Source organism: Theobroma cacao, chromosome 2 (genome assembly GCF_000208745.1).
Source record: "Theobroma cacao cultivar B97-61/B2 chromosome 2, Criollo_cocoa_genome_V2, whole genome shotgun sequence".
NCBI classification, from domain to species: domain Eukaryota; kingdom Viridiplantae; phylum Streptophyta; class Magnoliopsida; order Malvales; family Malvaceae; genus Theobroma; species Theobroma cacao.
Window position 1 is genome coordinate 39434289 of NC_030851.1, and position 21393 is coordinate 39455681.

Consider the following 21393-nt stretch of genomic DNA (forward strand, 5'->3'; position numbering starts at 1 on the left):
ATAACGAGTGTAAGAATCATGACATTTACATTATGAAACTTCGAAGTCAGATTGATTGAGAAGAAAAAAACAATACATTTTCCATAACATGATGCTATAATAAAATAATGATTGGTCAAAAGATCCGGAAAGGAGCAAGAATTAGTCAGACAAGGACAGCTATGGAAATTTGTAGCTTAGCAACAAAGCAGTCAACGTTCATAAGCTACAAAAACGCTACAGATTAACCCAAAGACTCTAAAGAGGTAGGCAGGCACAGAATAGAAGTCAACAGAGGAGCAGTCTAAGGGAGAAGAAGGCACAATGACTTGGTTTGGTATTCAGCATTACTTTTTTTTTTTTTCTACTTTTCTTCGTTTTAATGCTATCTCTGCATGTCATGTGACTTTGCGGTTGTCATTGGATTAAAAACTGCAGTTTCCAAGTTGGGTTATTTCTTTTTTCCTTTTCAATGGAATGTACAATAGCAGATTGGATTGTTCTTATAGTTTGTTAGGAATATGCTGGCTTGTTCACCTGCTTTCCCTAATTTTTTTTCTTTTGGGGTGTGGGGGAGGTGTCAGTTTTCTGAGAGGTTGATTTGCAACTCTGCAGACAATTCAAGGTATCTCTGAAGTTTCCCCCCAAGTGAGTTAAAGGTGGGGGGGTGGGTTGACTGGCAATTTATGGTCAGTCAACTCTTATATGCTAAACTAATTCACGTAACCTGTTGTATGAACATAGATTGGTCAGTCAAGATTTCATTTATTCATGCCATGTGGCACTATAATACAGTGTTTATTTAATAAAAAACAAATCTAATTTATGTAACCTGTTGTATGAACATATACTGCTATCAATACACATGCTTATCAAAGATGCTAATTTTGATATAATTGAGTTTGCCTTTCGCTCGTCCTTTTTTCAAGTCTGCATGAAAGCATCTAAATCTGAGACTCTTTTTCCTGTATCATATGCCTCTTTTGCTGTAGAATTTGGTATCTTTGTGATTTTTAATAAACCTGGTTTGTCTGACCTGTAATATTTCCGTGGTTTAACAGTGGGGGTAAGTTTTCAGTGCTGATCCAGAGCGATTTAGGAACTTACAGTCATATACGACCATTGAATATACCTATACTTACGCACAGGAGTCGAGAAAACTTGTGTTTACATATAACATTCCTTATCATATTCCAGAATTAGCTAAGATAAGTTGAATCTATATATAATCCTGTCATGCATGAAGACAAACTAATTTGCTGGAGAAATATGATGTTTATTCTTGGCAGGCTTTGTCCCTTTGATAGTTCTTATAGTGATTGGGGAGTGTGCTGGAAGACAACTACATCCACTTCCAAGTAAAGTAGCTGGGAGACATGTAAAGCCCCTACAATCAATTTGCCTGTATAATATTGCTCATCGAGGCTCAAATGGGGAGTTTCCTGAAGAAACTGTTGCAGCATACAAGGTATCTTTTTGTGCAACTTCAGATTTCAATCTACATGATGATTTATTTCATATTTACTTTCAGTTTGGAAAAATGTAATTCAGCATGTTGTAAATAGCTGTATAATTGTTGGATCATTGACTCAGTGAGTCTAATCCTTTCATTGTCTGATCTGGAAAACATTACAGCATAAAATGTAAGGGATTAAACCCTGTTTAGAACCCAAATATTTTTGTTAATGGCAAAGCAAAAAGTTGGCTGCAATCAATGGACGACCATCGAGTTCGAGTTATCTGGAAACCATCACTGATTTGCATTTAACCCTGATATATATTCACATTGTATCTTGACCTCTATTATTTTACATGTTTATCTCTTTATTGCTTCTGGTGAAAGATCTTGTTTCAAACTCTTGACTGTTTATTATGGCCACTGGCTGTTTCTTCCAGAGAGCTATTGAAGAGGGTGCAGATTTCATTGAAACAGATATCCTTGCCTCCAAAGATGGCATCCTAATATGCTTTCATGATGTAACACTTGATAATACTACTGATGTTGCAAATCATAAGCAATTTGCTAATCGAAAAAGATCATATGAGGTCCAAGGAATAAACATCACTGGATGGTTTGTTGGTACCAAAGCAATTCCTTTCCTTTTATGTTCTGCCTTTCGCTATCCACTTTTCTTCTTAAATTTTATGCTGCTATCGCCACTAGATGTTCTTTCCATTTATTCTGTAATAAGATCACAGTGTCTCCCTGTCAGCATCTGTCTTTGCAAGGCTGTCTTGTGCATGCTTATTTTTGGAATACCAAGAAGCATAAAGTTACTCATTCAACCATTTTACGGACAATGACTGATTATGTGCAGTTGATTTCACACTAGAAGAACTGAAGCTATTACGTGTGAAGCAACGCTATGGTTTCCGGGATCAACAATATAATGGTCTGTTTTGTTCTATTCTGTTGGTTTTACCCAGCATGAATGTAGCAAACTTATATATCAGATAGTTAGGAATAATTTTTGGTTTGCTAAAAATGGTTACGCAGGGAAATTCCCATTGATTACGTTTGAAGAGTTCATCTCACTTGCATTGGATGCAAAAAGAATTGTTGGAATCTATCCAGAGATAAAGAATCCGGTTTTCATCAATCAGCATGTAAGTGGTTTCCCTTGTGGTGAGACTTCTGTGGAAGTTCATAAATTACACCTGCTAATTCAATAACTAGTGCTTCTTAATTCAATTAAGGCCAGAATGATATGGTTTTTTGATCAGGGACTAAGTAACTTGATTATTAAAAGCATATGTTGTTATTATTTATAACTTCTGTAAATTCTCATCTTTAAGCTGTTATACCAGGTGAAATGGTCAGAGGGAAAAAAGTTTGAGGACAAATTTGTGCAGACACTGAAGAAATATGGATATAAAGGGTCTTATATGTCAAAAGAATGGCTGAGGCAACCGGTGTTTATCCAGTCATTTGCTCCTACTTCTCTCACATATATTTCTAACCTCACAGACTTGCCAAAAGTTTTGTTGATAGGTGATCTAACAACAAGAACTGAGGACACTAACCAGGTTTACGCATTATTATCATTTTAAACGTCTCATTGACTACCATCTCTCTCTCTCAACTACTACTATTTAGTATAAAATGATACAAAGAGATATGTAAAGCTCACCTGCATAAATAATAACCATGGAAAGTTATGAATATGTTAGCCTGTGTGCTACTGAGACAAATTTGCATGGACAGAGATGCATAGTAACAACAGTGTGGTTATTTAATCTGTGCCTGTTCAATTCATTAAACGTAATTGTCCATGCAACTGCAGGGAGATTAATTACTCAAAAGGATAATCCTTGACCACAACCCTGTTTTCATTTAGATTAAGCAAGAACAGTAGTAGATTATCTGTACAAAGTCGATGTGGACGATTAACTAATCACAAGGGCCATTATCTAGTTATGGCCTCATGGAGAAAGTGATCTGCACATTTGACTAAACCTCATTCATAACCTGCTTGGTCAGGAGGAAAGAAAAAGGAACCCTCTTTTAATTGTATTTGGTATGTATCTGTCCTAGATATCACAGTTGAGCAGTGTGCCAAAGGGTATTAGTTTAAATGACATTCCTTTCATTCAGTTATGAAAACAATCTTAGATATTTGTTTTCTAACTTTGTAGCTCTGTCTAGATTCAAACAATTAATGGTTTAAGGCGAAATTCTTTCCTTTGCGAAGAAAGAATAACACAGCAAGTTCAAGAAGAAATTCCTATGGATTTTCATACTTAAATTAAGTTGTTAATAATCATTCCAGGCAGATGTAACCACTGTTTTTGGTGTCTATTCCAGGCAAGAAATCTCTTTTGGTTACTGCATTCCTGACAGAGCGAATAAATGCTTTCTGCAGTCATTCTTGGAGATTACTTCAGATAGTTATTTCAATTTCATCAAGAACTATGTGGTTGGAATTGGACCTTGGAAGGAGACAATTGTACCCTCAATCAATAATTACTTAAGTGAAGCTACTGATCTTGTTGCCAGAGCTCATGCTCATGGCCTCCAGGTGCATATTTTTCTCCATATTGGCTTGGAAATCCAAAGGAGAGTTTTATTAATCCATTCTCTGATTCTTTACTGCCTCCTGGTTTTTCCCTTTCAGGTCCATCCATATACCTTCCGAAATGAAAACTCGTTCTTGCACTTCAACTTTAGCCAAGATCCATATGAGGAGTACCATTACTGGATAAACAAAATAAAAGTAGATGGACTCTTCACAGACTTTGCAGGTAGCCTCCATAATTTCCAAGAATGGACCTCTCACCAAAGAGAAGGTAGAGAAGGTGGCGCATCGAAGCTACTTCATAAGATTGCAAAAATGATTTCCTCATACAAAGCCAATGAAAAACTTCATTGACTGCCACACTTCCATATGTACAAGCTACCAAGTAGTTTCTTGCTGTATCCAATATAGACAACAGATTTGTGGAGGGAAAAACGATTTCAGATCTCCATTTTCATTATCTTTGGAACCATTGTCATTGGTTTTCTTAGGAAATACTGAACGATATTCTGGGATCGATGCTTCTTTAGTAATATCTATATGTCTAAACAAGCAGAGATGATCAGGGGCTAGCAGGCAGGGGCCATTTGAATTGCACTAAATGAAGCAATTGCCATTTAATTATGACCAAGAAGATCAAGAAGTTTAATGGCAGGCCAAACACTATTATGGCAATGTTAGCTCTTAGACTAGTTATTAACCATTAAAAGTTTCCTTTCAAAATGTATATAATAAATTCCAGTATGTGCTTTTGACTGCTTGTAATGAACGGCATACCTTCCTCTAGGCAAGAGGAATTGGTCATCCTAGACACCATTTGGTGATTTCATCAAAAGCATGTCTAGTATACAAACACCTAAGATCCTACCAACCATGCAATCTGCTACAGTTAGTTCTACCATAGAAATGTGAACAGAAAGTATCATCATTTCCAATGTAGTAAATCCTCCAATGATTGTTGACAGGAGTTTCTGGCCAAATTTTTACCTAAAAAGAAAAAATCTTGAGACCATCAAAATGAAGCAAAAGATTAGGATCCATGAAGGTAAAAATCCAATATTTATTAAGATCAAGCATTAGTTTCCTTGGTTATAGCAAATCATGGACAAAGCTCAAAATTGCAAAATAGGGAAAACATTAAATTACAATATCAGACCTGCCTTGGTCTACATTACAAATGCAAAGTGAACTGGAATACATGTATAAAGCAGCCTCCAAAACATTTTCTGCCCAAAATTCACATCTGCTATTTTCTGCAGATTCAACAAGGGTTGTCCTCAGCCAGGGGAACAGGAACCATATTAAAAGCAAAACAAGAACCCCTGAACTTAACCCAAGTGATGTTCCAATTCCCATTTTAGGTGCGAATGTACAAATTACAAGTTTGTTATGATTTCTACACTTGAGCTGTTCCTTAAAGATCACAGCATGCACCCAGAAACCTCATTATCTCATTGAAGAAGGTTGAATTTGCTTCAACCTTTGGACAACTTGCCTCATAGTTGGCCTGGTTGAGAGGCTATCCACTGTACATGTGATGGCTAAGTGCAGCAATTCTACCAGTTCATCATGAGGAGCTGTATCCCATAACCTTGTAGTGAACACATCCTTTGCCTGACCCTGTCGAAGTAGCATGCAGGCCCAAGAGACAATATTAAAACCATCTGCTTGCGAGGAGAATGAAGGATCCAAAGCTTTCTTATCTGATATCAACTCAAGCAGCACAACACCATAGCTGTAAACATCAGCCTTCTCAGATACACGGCAGGTCATTGCATACTCTGGTGCAACATATCCAAATGTGCCAGCTACACCGGTTGTTGCATGGGTTTCAGAGGTACCCAAAAGCCTTGATAATCCAAAGTCAGACAGATAAGCATTACAATCATTGTCCAACAATATGTTACTTGGCTTGACATCACGGTGCAGAACCTTTGGAGCACATTGGTCATGTAGATATGCAAGTGCATGGGCTATATTCAGAGCAATCTTGTGAATAATCTTCCAATCTACAGCTCTTGTGGACCTTTCCTTAATAAAATTTTCTAAATTACCACCAGACAAATAATTATATATGAGAAACATCTCTGTTTCACTGGCATGGTATCCTATTAAAGTTACGAGATTAGAGTGCCTCATCCTTTCAAGGATCTTTATCTCTGCATGGAACTGCTGAACACCTTGGAACCTTCCAACAGCAAGCCTCTTCACTGCCACCAGGGTTCCTGGAGCTATTTCAGCCTTGTAAGTGGCACCAAAACCTCCATTTCCAATGCATTTGCCAGCACTAAAATTCCCTGTTGCCTGGACAATACTTTCATATGTCAATGGAACCCCAATATCAACAAAAGCTGTAATTTCCCTTGATTCAGAAACCTGAACCCTGGATGTTGGAACCCATTTCCTGGTGTAAAAGAATAGGACAAGTAGAACTAGAAGAACTGAAACAATGGCTGAGGCTGATGCTATCGATGCAATCTCAATGGAATCTAAACTTTTATCGACTGCGTTGTGTGAAGGAGAAACATCATTTTGTGAATCTTCAGTGTTGGTTGTCAAATCAGCAGGTCTCACAGATAGTGAGAATACATGGTGTGAAAGGAGGAATAGCTTTCGATAAACGCTGGTAGAATTCACTCCACTACCATTGTTTCTCAGATTGACAAGTCCTTTTGGAATCTTACCAGATAGAGAATTTGATGAAAGTTCTAACACCTCAAGGGAACGAAAGCGCCCAAAGCTAGAAGGAACGGCACCAGTCAGGTTGTTTCTTACCAAGGAGAGATGTTTGAGATGCTTCAACTGATGGAGCCCTTCAGGAATTGGACCTCTAAGTTTGTTTCCACTTAGGTCAAGGAAAACAAGAGATTCCAATTCCCTGAGACTTTGGGGAATTACCCCTCCAATCTCATTCTCAGATACATCCAAAAATCTAAGGGATCTGCAGATTGCACCAATTCCTGATGGAATATCACCAGACAGTCTGTTCTTGCTAACGTTAGCAATCATCCCATGTAGCTTATTACAGTTTCCAAATAAACTTCCAGGAAATGATCCAGTGAGCTTGTTTCCACCAGCAAGAAATGCATAATCAGTCTGCTTACCCAATCTTGTTGGTGCAATTGGTAGCCATGGGAGTGAACCAGAGAAGTTGTTTCCACTGAAATTGTGAATCAACACAGCTTTTGAACCAGAAAATGGCAAAAGCATTGCAAGGCGTGTTTTATATGTGAAGAATGACAGATACGCGGATGCTGGATCATGGGTTTGGGGAAGTTCAGAACTCAAGGAGAAAAAACCGGGGCATACACTGTAATTAAACCTGGGGATTGATCCTGACATGACGTTTCCACTAATATCAAAAAGTGTCATACACGGAACGGGAAGTTTCTCATCAAGCTTGCCAGTTAGCCTGTTTGAGCTCAAATCTAGATGCTGTAGTTTCTTGCATCCATTGAACGCTCCAAAAATTTCTCCACTGAAGTGGTTCTGAGCTAAGTCCACCATTTCCAAGTTCTCACAACCACTCCAGTTGCTTGGTAACTTCCCCTCAAGATTCGCCCTGGGCACCCAAAGTATTTTAAGCTTTGGAAGGGTTGTAATTTCCATTGGAATGGAGCCTTGAAAACGATTATACTCATAAGTAGTAGCAAGCGGCAATCCAAATGACAGCTCTTTACTTGAACTCTGCCTAGTCAGCACTGGATCAAAGAGATTAGAAAGGACAAGAGCCGACAAATGAACACAATTTCCAAGCCCATGGGGGATCAAACTGCTAAGGTTGTTTCTAGAAACATCAAGAATCTCAAGCTTATACAGCTGGCCGAGCTCATTAGGAATAACACCATCAAACATGTTTGAAAACAACAAAAGAGTCCGTAACTGCCGACAATGCCCCAAACTACCAGGAATCCTCCCATCTAGGAAATTCCCAGACAGATCAAGATGTTCAAGATTCCGACAATTACTTCCAAAATTATCAAGAATAGGCCCATTTAGCCGATTATTAGACAAATAAAGCCCCTTCAACTTATAGAAACTGCCAAAATAATCAGGCACAGAACCCTCCAGCTTATTCCCAGCTAAACTCAAAACCTCCAAATTCACACATTTTGACAAAGACCTTGAAATCTCCCCTTCAAGTTCATTAAACCCAAGATTCAAAACCCGCAGATTTCTCAACCCCACAAATTCATTAGGCAACTTCCCAGTAAATAAATTCCCTTCAAGATCAAGTTCTTCTAATTTCACTAAACCCCATAGCTCTAAAGGAATTTCACCACCCATATCATTAAAAGCAAGAGATAAAACTCTAAGCTCAGTAAGTTTCCCAATTAAAGGTGACAAGTTTCCCACAAGTTTCCCATTTGAACATGCTCTTCTTCTCAATCCAAAACCATAAAATGGAAACTGAGGCAGCTTTGAAGAACAAGAACAAGCTCGAGTTAAGTTACCTTTATAACCTTCTCCACAACCACCAGGGATGCTGATGGAGATGACCTGAGACCTTAAATTGCATGAAACTCCAAACCAGGAGCAGTGATTTGGGTTCTTTGTAGAGTTCCAGCTTGAAAGAATCCCTGAAGGATCAAAAACAGAGCTTTTGAACTCCAACAGAATCCTTTTCTCAGATACCAACTTCCCTGAAACTAAGGTGAAGACAACAAACAGTTCAAACGAAAGCAAGATCAAAGCTTTACAGAACAGATAGCATTTCATTTTTCCTAAGGAAAACAAAAACCACCCAACAAAAAAGACCTCTCTGTTCTTGAAAGAGTCCACCAAAAGGACCCAAAAACCTCTCTCTCTCTGTGTTCCCAATAGGGAGAAAATTTTTTGATAATTTTTAGTGATAAATTAAAATTTTGGGAGGAGAGGGAGAGTCTTTGGATGAGAAAAACGCGTTTCTTTCTTGCTTCTCCTTTGATGGGGTTGTGGAAAGTCTGGGTCTTGAGCTTTGCTCTGTTTCCTTTTTTAAAACTTTTTGGTTTCTCTATTTCAACTTCCTTTTTTTTTTTTTTCCTTCATAGACAGACAGAGTGAAGGGGAGGGAGGGGCCCACGTGGACTAACCGGTGGGGTCCAAACGGCCGGTCAATTAATACATCAGAGCCGTCAACACTCGGCGGCTCCTGGAATGAGCAGGAGGATTGTGGGTCCCACCCTCCTTTTTAGAAAAAATTGTTTTTCGTCCCTTCTTGGTCTCTGCGGTCTACGTGGAATATCTTTTACCTTGTCACTCACATAAATAAAAAAAGAAAAATAAAACGGTGTCGTTTTCCACGAGGAAAAAGTGAAACTGGAAAACTACAAAAGAAACTTAGTGGGAATTTAAAAGAAATGCTGACGTCATCCTATTGCCAGCGTGACGCACGAGTTTAAAGTTTTTTTTTTCCTTTTTTAAGGGAAAAAAATTAAAGATAATATCCAAAAAAATTCGTTGAATTGTTTATTCTTTTATTTTGTTTTTATATTAAATTTTTTTACTATATTTTAATATTTTTATTTTAAATCAAATAAAATTAGATTTAAGAGATAATAATGATAATAACAAGAATAATAAAATTAGATTATTCAAAATTTGGTGAGGGAAAGTTTTGACTCTGTCTAAGTCTGCAGTCATTGGATTAAGTTCATGTTACTTTTATTTGTTGTTTAATAGATAGTGACCAAGAAATGGGTAGATTTTGTCAAATAAAATTCCTTAATTTCCCCATTTTTCTTTTGTGAAAACTGGATACTTTGTTTGAGTCTCCCAATTATTTATTTTGAAGGAATGATGTGCTGTGCAGCAAGTTTGGCTGTAACCATGTGAAGATGGAATGGCCAAACACAAACTTAAAATCTTATAATAAATGGGGGGGTGGGGAATTAAATATCTTGTCTGTTGATTAATACTTTAGGAAGTTTGGACCACAAACTCTTGACATGCAGGGGTAGCAGTCTAGTTAGACAATTAATGTGGATCATCTTTTGATTGGGGAAGTTAAAGAAAAGCCTTGGTGGTCGTTGAGAGGTCACATTGACTCTCCTCCATTCCCAATTAGTTCAAGTTAAGGAAAAACATTTCCATTAAAATGTAGCAGAATCTCCATTTAATAATAAGCTTTGGTTATGTGAATGCAAAAGAGAAATTAATACCAAAGAAAGCTCAGCCCCATAAGCGGCTTTCTGGGGTGACATTCTACTTGAGTGACATTTGGGGAGGGCAAAACTTATTCAAGTTATGCTTTCATCAGATTCCCTTTTTGTTTTTTGGGTGATTGGCATGTTATGACTTATGAATGAATATATCAAGGTTACTAAGAAGTAGACAATGACTGGCTAAGACACCATTTACTGCACAAGAAAGCTTCTGACCTCCACCATTACTTTAAAGCTTGGAGAAACCAGTGAAAAAATCTAATGAAACTCTAATGTATCACTTAATAAACTAGAAAGTAACATGAAGGAAACGACCTAAAAGTTAATTTCCTCCCCAAATCTTCAAAAACATGTAGGGGCGAGATGAGTTTCCCCTTCCCAGCCATTGCCTCCCTAGGCATTTTCCCTTTCTTCTCACTGACAAAGGACCCGACTCTGACATGATTATGTACATGAGAAGAGAAGATATGTTAACTTTAGACTCGATTGAAGTATGTCAGTTCCATGGAAAAATGAAAGAGCAAGTCCTTTGATGAGAACCTTTGCATTTATGCAGAAGTCATGATGATGATTAAATAGCAAGAGATCTGTGCAAACATCCCAAAAACGGATAGATATAGACGGGCCTTTGTGGAAGGGAGAGGGCGGCTTGAGGCTTCAACAGCTGTTTCCTCGACAACAGTTACAAGAGTAACACCAACGCCAGTGCCATCCGCATTGACAGGAAGGAAACCAAGTGCAACAGCTGCAGCAACCTGATTTTGAGGGTACTGCAGAGTCTAAGGTCTGTTGTTCTTGTTTTTGCTTCACGTTTTCTTTCACACCATCATTTCTTCCGTCTGTCAAACTGCAATGATCCAAAATAAATTAAGTCGATGAGTTCCTGCAACACATCTTGAAATCATTTTACATTGTTTGTGACAGCCCGAAAATATACGTCATGAGCAAATAGAGGCACATTAAATGCAATATATAGCACTAAAATCTAAAAACAAAGTTTTTAATTCTCAAAGATCTGCTTATATCTAATGCTTGATACATGGTTACAATATCGGTAGGGAGAAAGAGAAGCATACACGGTAGAAAAGTGACAGCACCATCTTTTTATGCTACAGTTCCAACAGCAGCAGAACGCCCAGCTACAATTAGAACAGCAGCAGCTTGGCCACCTAAAGCAGCAGCTTGGCCATGTACAGTAGCAGAACGCCCAGCTACAATTAGAACAGTAGCATGATGGCCATGCACACTTTCTCTGCTTCTTTTTCTTCTTCTTTCTTCTGCAACACAAAAGGCGTATATTCCTCATCGAGCAAGCGTAAGGTTTGAAATTTCGTTATGATTATGCATACATGTATAACCTACATGTATGCATGTGGAGTAACTGATTATATTAGGTTCACATGAACAACTATATATAGGCATCTTGTTTTGCAAAGAGAAAAAGTTAAATTGTGCACAAGCATAAATAACAAGTTAGCACATGCAAGCCAATAGTAGAATTATTTGCTGATAGAGAATGCCGTTAACTTACATTTGAAACGCAAAGGAGTGTCCACTGGTTCCACTATCATCAGAATGGTTAGAAATGGTGGATGAATTCCAAGTTACCGTGGGATGTGTTGGCTTTTCCTGAATTGGATCTTCAACACACAGGCCTGTTTTATCCTTGACAGCGTCATCTGATACTACAGTTGCTTTGCTCTTGTCCAATTGAACACTCTTTTTCTGAGTGTCCACCGTTAAAGCAACAGGGGATGGACTGAACGCAATAAACTCACCTGACTTGAAAAGTTCTCCAGATTTTAGGTTTAGAATATGATCTCTGGAAAAACTATTGTTCCCTACTTGAATGCTAAATAATGACTCATTAGAAGCAATACTCCAATCCACAGGTGTTGTTGATTTACTTCTTGCAAAGACAGCGGAGGGAATCCTATAAGGATCATATTCTTCTTGTCGGTCCATCACTTGGATCGGAGGGGATTGTGTTGATGTTGATTCGTGGCTGACACTAGAAACTTGTTGAGATGTCGATTTGGGACCTGCAGATCCATTTTGCCATCCTTCTGATTTGGGAAAGTTGTTACCAGAAACATTACGTTTGTCTTTTGATGACGGTTCAGTATCCTCATCAAATTTAGGGGAGGAAGTTGAAGTGTTGCCTGGTCTGGACTTTTTATCCACTTGAAACTGATCATCTGTTGATGAGCCAGACGAAGATGGGGATGAAGAGGACGACAACCTCAGCTTTTCAGTTGAGAAAAGTATATCACCTTCATTCCTATCGCCCTCCTCTTGAATTACTTCCGATCGTTTACTACTTTCACTCCCATCAATTACCTCTGGGTGCATTTCAGAGCTATTATTTTTTCCCCATCCCTTAATAATCTCTGGATTAAGCTCAAAATGATTACTTTCATTTTCTCCGCTCCTGTTCAATACCTCTGGATATTGTTTACCGCTTCCACTACCCTCACTTGAATGCTTACTGCTTCCAGTTTCATGATCAAGTTCTAGATGTCTTCTTGAATGCCCACTGCTACCACTGCCCTCACTTAAACGCTCACTGCTTCCACTACCCTCGCATGAACGATTACGTCTTTCAGTTTCATCATCAAGTTCTAGATGTCTTCTTGAATGCTCACTGCTTCCACTCTCCTCACTTGAATGCTTACTGCTTCCACTCTCCTCACTTGAATGCTTACTGCTTCCACTTCCCTCACTCGAATGCCTACTGCTTCTGCTTCCAACGACAAGTTCCAGACGTCTTCCTGAATGCTTACCGCTTCCACTCCCATCACTTTCATCTACGTCTACTCTTGAATGCTTACTGCTTCCATTCATATGATCAAAGTCCATAACTTAAAGTAATTGTTGGACCCAGGATTCATATGTGCGTTGACATCATCTCCCTATAGGTCTACCTGGAAAATGAAAACAATCTACCTGGAAAATGAAAACAAAAGGAAAACTTCCCAAATTAGGTAGGCATATTCATGAGGAGTTAAAGAGGGTTAGTCAAAGTTCAAACACTGTCTAAGAAAATAAAAACCACCCTTTCAACATTGATAGCCATAGCCATACATGAATGAATGTGTAATAGTATTTGATAACTAATAAGGTGGAAATCCCAAAGGAAACACTCACATACAGCCTAAGCAATGCAATTCATGATAGCTTAACTTCTCACTTCTACACCATTCTGCAAGAGTAATTCAGCAAAAAATATGATTCCATTCTTCACATTAAAACTGTTAAAATCTTTCTTTGAGGAAGAGGGGGAAAAACATTAACTACACAAAAAAACTCTTGCCCATATAACCATATATATGAGAAGGATAAGACATTAATATTAAAACCCTCAACAAATTTTCCTAAAAGCTAGATTAGTTAGAAAATGGAAGCCCGTTGGAATTTCACTGCATTTCTTCTTTAATTCGATCCGAGAACGAAAAAAAGGATAAATATATCTCTGATTTTTCATAAGAAGCTACCTTTTATTCCAACCAAAATTTCAATTCTCAGGTAAACCTAGCATCGTTATCATAAAGAAAAAGATACGATTCTCAAATTTCTGAATCAATGCCGTCCTCTAGATTATATAATTCTTTCCATTTCCATTTCCGTAAAACAATTTCCATCATGTTTGATTCTTCAGAATTAAAATGAACAAAAAAAAAAGGAAAAACAATTAACAGCTGCATTGTTCAGAATTACACTAAACAGATTCATCCACTCAAGAAATGAAATGAACACAAACTCACTACGGTAGCAGCCGCAGAAATCAAACACGCCGGAAGAATCTCCGGCGATCCAAAGCTGCCTTCGTGCGTTGAAAAATAGTATCTGAAGTTCACATCACCAAATTAAAAAAAAACAAAAACAAAACAGAAAACTTGGGACTAACGAAAAAACAAAGTCATGAATATTTGACCCCGGATTTTCAGCGGATATAGAGATAGAAAAATTACCAGAAATTAGAAACGGTTAATCGACAAAAAAAAATCCAAATATTCGATTAATGTTTTGAATAAAAAAGAAATAAATTAAAATTTAAAAAGAAAAGAAAGGAAGAAAGGGAAAATGGGGTGTTAGGATTTGGTGCGGATGGAGTAGCGACATTTTCTGAATTTCCGGTTCCATTTTTGTAACTAACTTTCACTATATCTGCAGTTTCGCGCCATCTTTTGAACTCCTCTCCATTGGCTTGAAATGTAGAGGGGGATTGCCATGCTTTTCATTTTTCTTCCACTTGCGTATCCTGTGCTGCCACGTGTTTTGAATGGGTAATTTTTGGTCCTTTTAGTTTTTTTTTGGAAGCAATGATTATTGACGTGGCGTGTTGTGATTGGTATTTTATTAAAAATAAAAAAGGAAAAGTTTAAGCTTTAAAATTTTCAAAATTTATTTTTTAAAATAATAATTAAAATTAAATTTATTGAATTAACAAAGTCATGAAGAGATTAATAAGTTGAACAAAAACTAATATAAAACGAATGTCCTCCATGGCTTTCTTATGTTAATAGATTCGTCAGTGATTATAATTTTTTTTATTTAAAATATTGAACATTTTAAAAAAATTAAGGTCAAATTTATTGTTATATTATGAGTCAATGTTGGATTTTATCTCTATATTTTAATTTCAATAATTTTTGTCATCGTACTTTTAATTTTGTTGATTTTTAAATAAAAAATACTTGATTGAAAGATATTTATCATTTATATTAAAAAGATATTTTGTTAAGTATTTTAATTTCGTTATATATTGTCTAAAAATCAATAAAATTGAAGTATAATAGTAAAATTAAAATACAGTTGTAAAACTGTATTTTATTTTGAATCATTTGATATTTTGAATTATTGTGTTTTATATTTGGTATTTTATTTTGTAAAAAAAATGTATAAATTTTTAAGGTTTTGGCTTGAATTTGGATTTAATTTGTCTTAGTTCTTAAATTGAATTTTGAAATCTTTTGTTGGTATAGATTTAAGATTTGAAAATTAATATTTTTTATAATCTTGAGGATATTCAAAAAATATATATAAATATAAAAATAATTCAATTAATTAAAATATATATAAATTTCGAATATGAAAAGCTCTTTATTATAATACTTATATCTTTTTATTTTCTTATGCTTTTCTCCAAATTCAAATTTTTTCACTATAATTCTTTGTTGTGATTAAATAATAAAAACTTGTAGTAAAAATAATTATAGATGATACGTTCCTCTATTGTTTACATAGTTTCTTATTGACATAATATTTAAACATACTCTTGACCTATTTAGACTAATTCAAATAATTTTTTATTCTTTTATTACATTTAATTAAGTTTTTATATTTTTTGAATCAAATAAAAATAATTGATTAATTATTATTAATCAAAATATTATTTATTATTTTATATTATATGACACTGACGTGGTATAATGATACGATAATTTGATATTTTTCGCAACGTTATTGTCATATGGATATTAAATAATAAATGGCATTTTGATATATAACATATAAATCACCGTTAATCATAAAAGTCTATTTAATTTAAAATAAAAATATATGATCCGATTGAATATAATAGAAAAATAAAAATTTAGTTGAATTTTTTTAAATAATTTAATTTTTTTTCAATCATTATATGTTTTCTATTTTTAACGAATTAAAGAAAATAGTAATATGAATCATAAAAAGATAGAAGCCTACCATTTTGAATTTTAAATTTTAATACTATTTATTTCTCATCACAAACTTCTTATTTTTTGATTTTTGAAAATAAAATTTGAATCTCTTTTTATCAATAAAGATATTAAAAATTAAAGAAAAAAAAACATAGCTTCAAAAAAATTTCCCCTTATTTTCCCTTTTATTTCGATGCAAGGCCAAGGCAACCTAATATTTGTCGAATTACACATTAATGGCTCTAAGTGATCAAAAATATCTCCCACATCTTCCAAATCGCAGAGAGAAAAAAAAAAAAAAAACAGAGAAAAAACGTTAAAAAATGTAAGTTTAAGATGTTTCATTACGAAACTCGACAGCCAACGAGGAAGGAAAGGCGTCGAGAAGTTAGTTAATGGTTGGCGCTTCTAGTTTGCGTCGACTGTGTCACTATCTCTCTTCACTCCCATTAAATGAACCAACGCACTCCCAGATTCCTTCCACGGCTTTGCTGATTTTTCTGGAAGTTTCTTTTAAAGTGGTATATTCATTGATCTTCCATCGTTTGTTAATCTGGGTTTCTTTTATTTTCTATTTCTTGGTCATATAATTTGCTTGCTTTCACGTTTAATCTTCTAAACAGAATTGGGTTGTTTTTGTCATTTGGGTCTTTAGATAAATTGCTATTTTTAGTATTTAGTTGCTATTTGAGGGCTTTTGAGTGTTGGGGTTGTGTTTTCAGTAGGGGACTATATCTGTTTGAGTCAATTTCATACTGGGATTTAATCATTGAATCAAATTTTAGATTTCTCAAATTCTTGGTGTATAGTGTACGTATTGGTCTTCAACTCACCAAATATGGGCAATTGCTGGTTTTTGTCCCTTGTTGAATAATGAAACATGAGATTCAGGGTGGATTCCTCTTCTTTTTTCTGCTTGTAAATTTTCAGCTACCAAAATGGGCAGAGTTTTTGTTTTGTTAGGTTGATTTATTATTTGAGGCTGCTTAGTAAGTAATTTTGTGCTTTCTCCACTGAAAACGGTATTCTTTTAAAGTGATTCCTTGCCTGCTTTCCTACATACCTACCAAAAGTTTTCAGGAATCTCGCTTCATGCATGATAAGGTAACATGGATAAAAAAGGTATCAAGAACTGTGAGTTCAAATGCTTCTGATTACCAGCTCAAATGAGTGAGGCTGCTGCTGTTGCAATGTGCACTGATAGGTCACCTTTTTGCGAAATTGTTGCCTGGAATCAAAGAAGGAAAGACTAAAATTCAATGGAAGAATCACAGGGCCATTTTCTTCCCTCTGATATTCCTGAATCTACCTCTTCCTATAACAGTGAAAGGCTTAATTCGGGTGCACATGCAAATTGTGGTTCTGGGTTTCCGGGGGTGAAGAAGAGAGGTCACAGCAGCCGTTCATGGATAAAGATTGATCAAGATGGCAATGTGAAGATTTTGGAGCTTGATAAGGCTAGAATAATGAGACATTGTTCTTTGCCATCCAGGGACCTCAGGCTTTTGGACCCTTTGTTTATTTATCCTTCAACGATACTAGGAAGGGAGAAGGCTATTGTGGTTAGTCTTGAGCAAATAAGATGTATAATCACAGCCGAGGAGGTTTTCTTGATGAATTCTTTGGAGAAAAATGTTGTTCAATACAAGTCAGAATTATGCAAGCGTCTTCAGACAAACAAAGACCAAGCTGGTAAAATGCGTACTTACATGTTATTGATAGCCTGTAGGTTAATTTGGTCACTAGTGGATGACCTGAGGAGTTCTAACTAACAGTTTTTACTGCAACTTGCTGTTGAAATCATTATTTATCCATACAAAAATGGCTGTTATATTGTCCTGCCCTCAATATCTATTAACATGTTAGCCCGTATGGAGAAGCATATGGAGAAAAACTGTAATGCCACTGAATTTGACTGCTGTGCTGTTCCTGAAAAGCAGAGCATCTTCCTCAGTTAAGGAAGATGAAAATTACCATTTGGGTTCAACTGTTGCTTCTAAAATCTTTGTTAGCGCCAAGGAGTTTTTATGGCAGTTCTTATTTGTGTCACTTGTCTTAACTTATTGTCAGTTTGGAACTCTTATGGTTTATATAATTGTCACATAAGTTGCTTACATTATTTACTGGTTTGATTCAGATGACCTGCCATTTGAATTTAGGGCTCTGGAACTGGCATTGGAACTAACCTGCATGTCCCTGGATGCACAGGTATGCCATAACCTCTATCACTAGCTAATTGTTGGAACTGCTTGAGTTCCGTTTCAAATACGTAATCAATTGAACTTCTTTTACTCAACAGTCAACATTGAGGGGATAACCTAGAGGCACAACCTGTATCATGTTTAGGCTCCTTATATTAATAATATTCACTGGAAATATTAATACTTTGAGGTGGCAATGGCACACTAACATCAATGCTCAGGTTACAGATATTCTGTTCATGTTAACATGGATAGGTGCTCTGCAACACAGTTGGAAGGTTCATCCAACTTGCCCAGCCTCCTTGCCAGAAGACTGTGCTAAGGGATTCATTACATTTCATTTTTGTTAAGGATTATGAATCAGAGACTCTCCTCTTCTCCCTTTCCTCTTTTCTCTCTCTTTCTCTCCTTTCTCTCTCTATAGAGTGAGAGAGAATTTTGTGTCATTTGACTATATATGAATCAAGTCTTGTCCAGCTTAAGAGTCTGAATGCTGTAGGGTTGATGTCAGTCTCAATTCTGGTCAATTTGTATTACTGGTTCTGACACTCCAATCAAATCATAGGATATAGGCAACATATCTTCCTAATGGAAAATGAGTTGAAAGTGGCTACAGATTTTTTTTTGTTGGCCAAAGAAAAAGAAGTTGCTACAGAATTGAGTTGTAGTCATGGCTTCTCCTCTTCTGTTAAGTATGGTGGGGGTTGAGGTTGCAGGTTTTCTATCCTGCTCCTGTTTGTAGGTTTAAATTTCTGTCAAAAAAGCCTGATAAACAAACAGGCCTATCACACCTTTGCTTGCTAGAGGCTTTCCTACTATGTGCAAAGACATAGCTAGATAAACTCTGCAGATTCCTTCAATGGCATAAAATTCTGTTTTCAATTTTCTAATGCATATAAGCCTTGCTATTCATATGCTACTTAATAAACTTATGTTGAAAGTTCCGCCATTTGCACAATTGGAGTGGATTTGCTGCCTGTTGACATCATGTTGATTCAGTACTGGTAGTGCCCATCTATTATCTATTTTCTTTCACATACTTATCTCAATAAAGTTTTAATCAGCTACTTTTGTTGCAGACTGTGTTTAATCTTTTCTGGTCAACAACTCTGCTAAGATTTATGTACTGTTTTTCAATGATTAGTGGGTCCTTTTTTACTGAAGCAACAACATTATTACTATTATTGGGATTGATAGGTAGGATGGGCTTTGCCCCCATGGTCTAATATTTGTATTTGGCATGCATGGTTATCTCATGAAGCCAAATGGATTGGTCTGATGAATGTAGGTTCTAGAAGTGGTACGGCCATTAGCCTGGTTAAAACCAAAGTAAAATATTGGAGATTTAGTGTTCATGTTGATACAGATATTAAGCTGAAACTCCCTCTCATTTCAGAAAATTTCTTTTTTATAGGTGAAAGAACTGGAAATTGAGATATATCCAGTGCTTGACGAACTAGCATCGTCTATTAATACTGTTAACCTGGAACGTGTTCGTAGATTAAAAGGCAATCTCCTTGCATTAACCCAGCGAGTTCAGAAGGTGCAGCCACTTATATACAATACCTTTTGGAATTTGTACCTGCTGTAGCTTTGCTTCTTATATAATTGATTTTAGATTGAAATTGTTAGGTCCGAGATGAGTTAGAGCATCTTATGGATGATGATGGTGACATGGCTGAGATGTACCTCACGGAGAAAAGGCTAAAGTCAGAGGGTAACACCCCAAGTGAACTAAATGCCATAACCAATTTTTCTGGTGGGACCAAAGTAGTTTCAAAATCTGCTCCTGTTTCACCAGTAGCTTCAACCAATGGATCCCACAGATTGCAAAGGGCATTTAGCAGTATTGTGAGTTCAAGTAAACATGGAAGCTTAATCAGTTCATCAAATGGTGGGGAAAATATTGAACAACTTGAAATGTTACTTGAAGCATACTTTGTTGTTATTGATCATACTCTCAGCAAGTTGTTCTCGGTAAGAGACCTGTGACTTCCTACCATAGATATTTTAGAATCTTTTTATAATGATTTATAAATATAGTGGAAAATTATTAAGATGCTTTGGTTATATAATTCTTGGCTTGGGATGTATGTACCCTACATCCTACAGATCTACAACTAATCAGCTGACGTAGAAGATTGATCTGTTTTTGCCACCCCTAAAGGACTGTTTGGTACAACGGGGCAGTGCAGTGGGAGGGGCTTTTCACCACACTGCCCCCTAATTTTCTGGTGGAACCATCTCCAAGTTTAACATATAGATAGTGCATTCACTTTAAGCGAAGCAACTAGTAGCTTTTCTTCCGGTACTGTAGGAACCTAAAATTAAAATATACTCTTCTGAAGATCGTTGAGACTTGAGAATAATATCACTCTCATGTAATCGACTGACACTGAATCTTATTGGTGATGCAGCTCAAAGAGTATATTGATGATACTGAGGATCTGATCAACATTAAATTGGTGAGGATTGATTGACTGATTTAATGATGCCTTCTCTTTAACTGGCAATTTGAAGTGGGAGATGGGGAAGAAGTCAATGGGAAGCAGGAAAGTCATTAAGTACTAATTAAAGATTATTTTCTTCCTCTTTACTTAAACAGGGCAATGTTCAAAACCATCTGATACAATTTGAGTTACTTCTCACTGCGGCAACTTTTGTGGCTACGTTATTTGCTGCTGTAGCGGGAGTCTTTGGAATGAACTTTGCAGCCTCAGTTTTTGATTACCCATCTGGATTTAGTTGGGTTCTGCTTATAACAGGTGCTGGATGTGTGTTATTGTACTTTTCTTTCTTGTTATATTTCAGGTACAAGAAAGTATTCCCATTGTAAATTGTTGAGCTTAAACTGTTCGATTAAAGATGAAATTATTATTGGTCTATCGGCATCCTTAGCATATATTTATGTATTACATTTGCAGTGCTCCTTGAGAACATTTTTACCAATTATCTTTCACCCTTTAAAACCCGAGACACTTGTTTAGGAACTTTAAAGTGAGAAGGTGATCTCGCTTTCTGATGCTACAAACATGACTTACAGCATCTCTGGTGGGGGGATTGGGTATTCCATTCCTCCTTTTTTCTTAGTGAACAGTAAAACCATATTTTGGTTGGTTGAAAAGCTATTTTGTGGACCTATTTCTCTTATATTCTATTCTACAGAATGACTATTTCATTTCCTTTCTATTCTATTCCGTAAACCAAATACACTGTTAGAACCTAGACTTAGTTGGACTTCCGAGTGTCCTGTCTCCCCCTTTCATCTAATCTCTCAGACTTGCATTATGGCTTATAGATGGATCTACCACAAACTAAAGCCACAAAAAGAAAAAGTGTGGTTCTAACTTCAATAGATGAGCTTGCAGTTGAA

General features: G+C 36.3%; 4 protein-coding genes across 10 annotated transcripts; 2 read left to right on the forward strand and 2 right to left on the reverse strand.

Annotated features, from left to right (window-relative positions):
* Positions 257 to 4619, forward strand: LOC18610246 (glycerophosphodiester phosphodiesterase GDPD6). 2 transcript variants are annotated; one of them, XM_018115924.1, is made up of 9 exons: positions 378 to 604; positions 1041 to 1045; positions 1269 to 1447; positions 1876 to 2059; positions 2298 to 2372; positions 2477 to 2586; positions 2788 to 3006; positions 3843 to 3998; positions 4095 to 4619. In XM_018115924.1, exons 1-9 carry the CDS (start codon positions 501 to 503, stop codon positions 4347 to 4349), a joined length of 1287 nt encoding a protein of 428 aa, XP_017971413.1. In that variant the 5' UTR covers positions 378 to 500; the 3' UTR covers positions 4350 to 4619. The 2 variants fall into 2 exon arrangements, with proteins under 2 accessions (XP_007045851.2, XP_017971413.1); XM_007045789.2 differs by lacking the exons at positions 378 to 604; positions 1041 to 1045 and adding an exon at positions 257 to 316.
* Positions 5026 to 8981, reverse strand: LOC18610247 (LRR receptor-like serine/threonine-protein kinase RPK2). The gene has a single exon (XM_007045790.2). The coding sequence runs from the start codon at positions 8712 to 8714 to the stop codon at positions 5442 to 5444; it is 3273 nt and encodes a 1090-aa protein (XP_007045852.2). The 5' UTR covers positions 8715 to 8981; the 3' UTR covers positions 5026 to 5441.
* On the reverse strand, positions 10330 to 13066 carry LOC18610248 (hornerin). 5 transcript variants are annotated; one of them, XR_001926377.1, is made up of 4 exons: positions 11670 to 13066; positions 11215 to 11415; positions 10679 to 10985; positions 10330 to 10573 (listed from the first exon to the last, which is right to left on the reverse strand). XR_001926377.1 is itself a non-coding variant. In XM_018114786.1 (3 exons), exons 1-3 carry the CDS (start codon positions 12995 to 12997, stop codon positions 10796 to 10798), a joined length of 1716 nt encoding a protein of 571 aa, XP_017970275.1. In that variant the 5' UTR covers positions 12998 to 13066; the 3' UTR covers positions 10330 to 10795. The 5 variants fall into 5 exon arrangements, 4 of the variants coding, with proteins under 4 accessions (XP_017970275.1, XP_017970274.1, XP_017970276.1 ...); XM_018114786.1 differs by having other exon boundaries at positions 10330 to 10985; positions 11215 to 11412; XM_018114785.1 differs by having other exon boundaries at positions 10330 to 10985.
* On the forward strand, positions 16035 to 20922 carry LOC18610249 (magnesium transporter MRS2-5). Of its 2 annotated transcripts, none has more exons than XM_007045792.2 (7): positions 16035 to 16340; positions 16893 to 17511; positions 17957 to 18027; positions 19435 to 19563; positions 19653 to 19997; positions 20438 to 20485; positions 20626 to 20922. In XM_007045792.2, the coding sequence occupies exons 2-7, from the start codon at positions 17079 to 17081 to the stop codon at positions 20854 to 20856; spliced, it is 1257 nt and encodes a 418-aa protein (XP_007045854.1). In that variant the 5' UTR covers positions 16035 to 16340; positions 16893 to 17078; the 3' UTR covers positions 20857 to 20922. The 2 variants fall into 2 exon arrangements, with proteins under 2 accessions (XP_007045854.1, XP_007045855.1); XM_007045793.2 differs by having other exon boundaries at positions 17024 to 17511.

What these genes read in the sequence shown, in the direction of transcription:
- LOC18610246 (XM_018115924.1), top strand. Translation starts at nt 501, where the DNA reads ATGCTGGCTTGTTCACCTGCTTTCCCTAATTTTTTTTCTTTTGGGGTG. An exon ending in CATCACTGGATGGTTTGTTG is followed by an intron (nt 2,060 to 2,297) that starts GTACCAAAGCAA and finishes GATTATGTGCAG; the next exon opens with TTGATTTCACACTAGAAGAA. An exon ending in CCGGGATCAACAATATAATG is followed by an intron (nt 2,373 to 2,476) that starts GTCTGTTTTGTT and finishes ATGGTTACGCAG; the next exon opens with GGAAATTCCCATTGATTACG.
- LOC18610247 (XM_007045790.2), bottom strand. Translation starts at nt 8,714, where the DNA reads ATGAAATGCTATCTGTTCTGTAAAGCTTTGATCTTGCTTTCGTTTGAA.
- LOC18610248 (XM_018114785.1), bottom strand. Translation starts at nt 12,997, where the DNA reads ATGGACTTTGATCATATGAATGGAAGCAGTAAGCATTCAAGAGTAGAC. An exon ending in CACTCCTTTGCGTTTCAAAT is followed by an intron (nt 11,416 to 11,669) that starts GTAAGTTAACGG and finishes TTTGTGTTGCAG; the next exon opens with AAGAAAGAAGAAGAAAAAGA. An exon ending in TGCTGTCACTTTTCTACCGT is followed by an intron (nt 10,986 to 11,214) that starts GTATGCTTCTCT and finishes GGATCATTGCAG; the next exon opens with TTTGACAGACGGAAGAAATG.
- LOC18610249 (XM_007045792.2), top strand. Translation starts at nt 17,079, where the DNA reads ATGGAAGAATCACAGGGCCATTTTCTTCCCTCTGATATTCCTGAATCT. An exon ending in GACAAACAAAGACCAAGCTG is followed by an intron (nt 17,512 to 17,956) that starts GTAAAATGCGTA and finishes GGTTTGATTCAG; the next exon opens with ATGACCTGCCATTTGAATTT. An exon ending in CTCTCAGCAAGTTGTTCTCG is followed by an intron (nt 19,998 to 20,437) that starts GTAAGAGACCTG and finishes TTGGTGATGCAG; the next exon opens with CTCAAAGAGTATATTGATGA.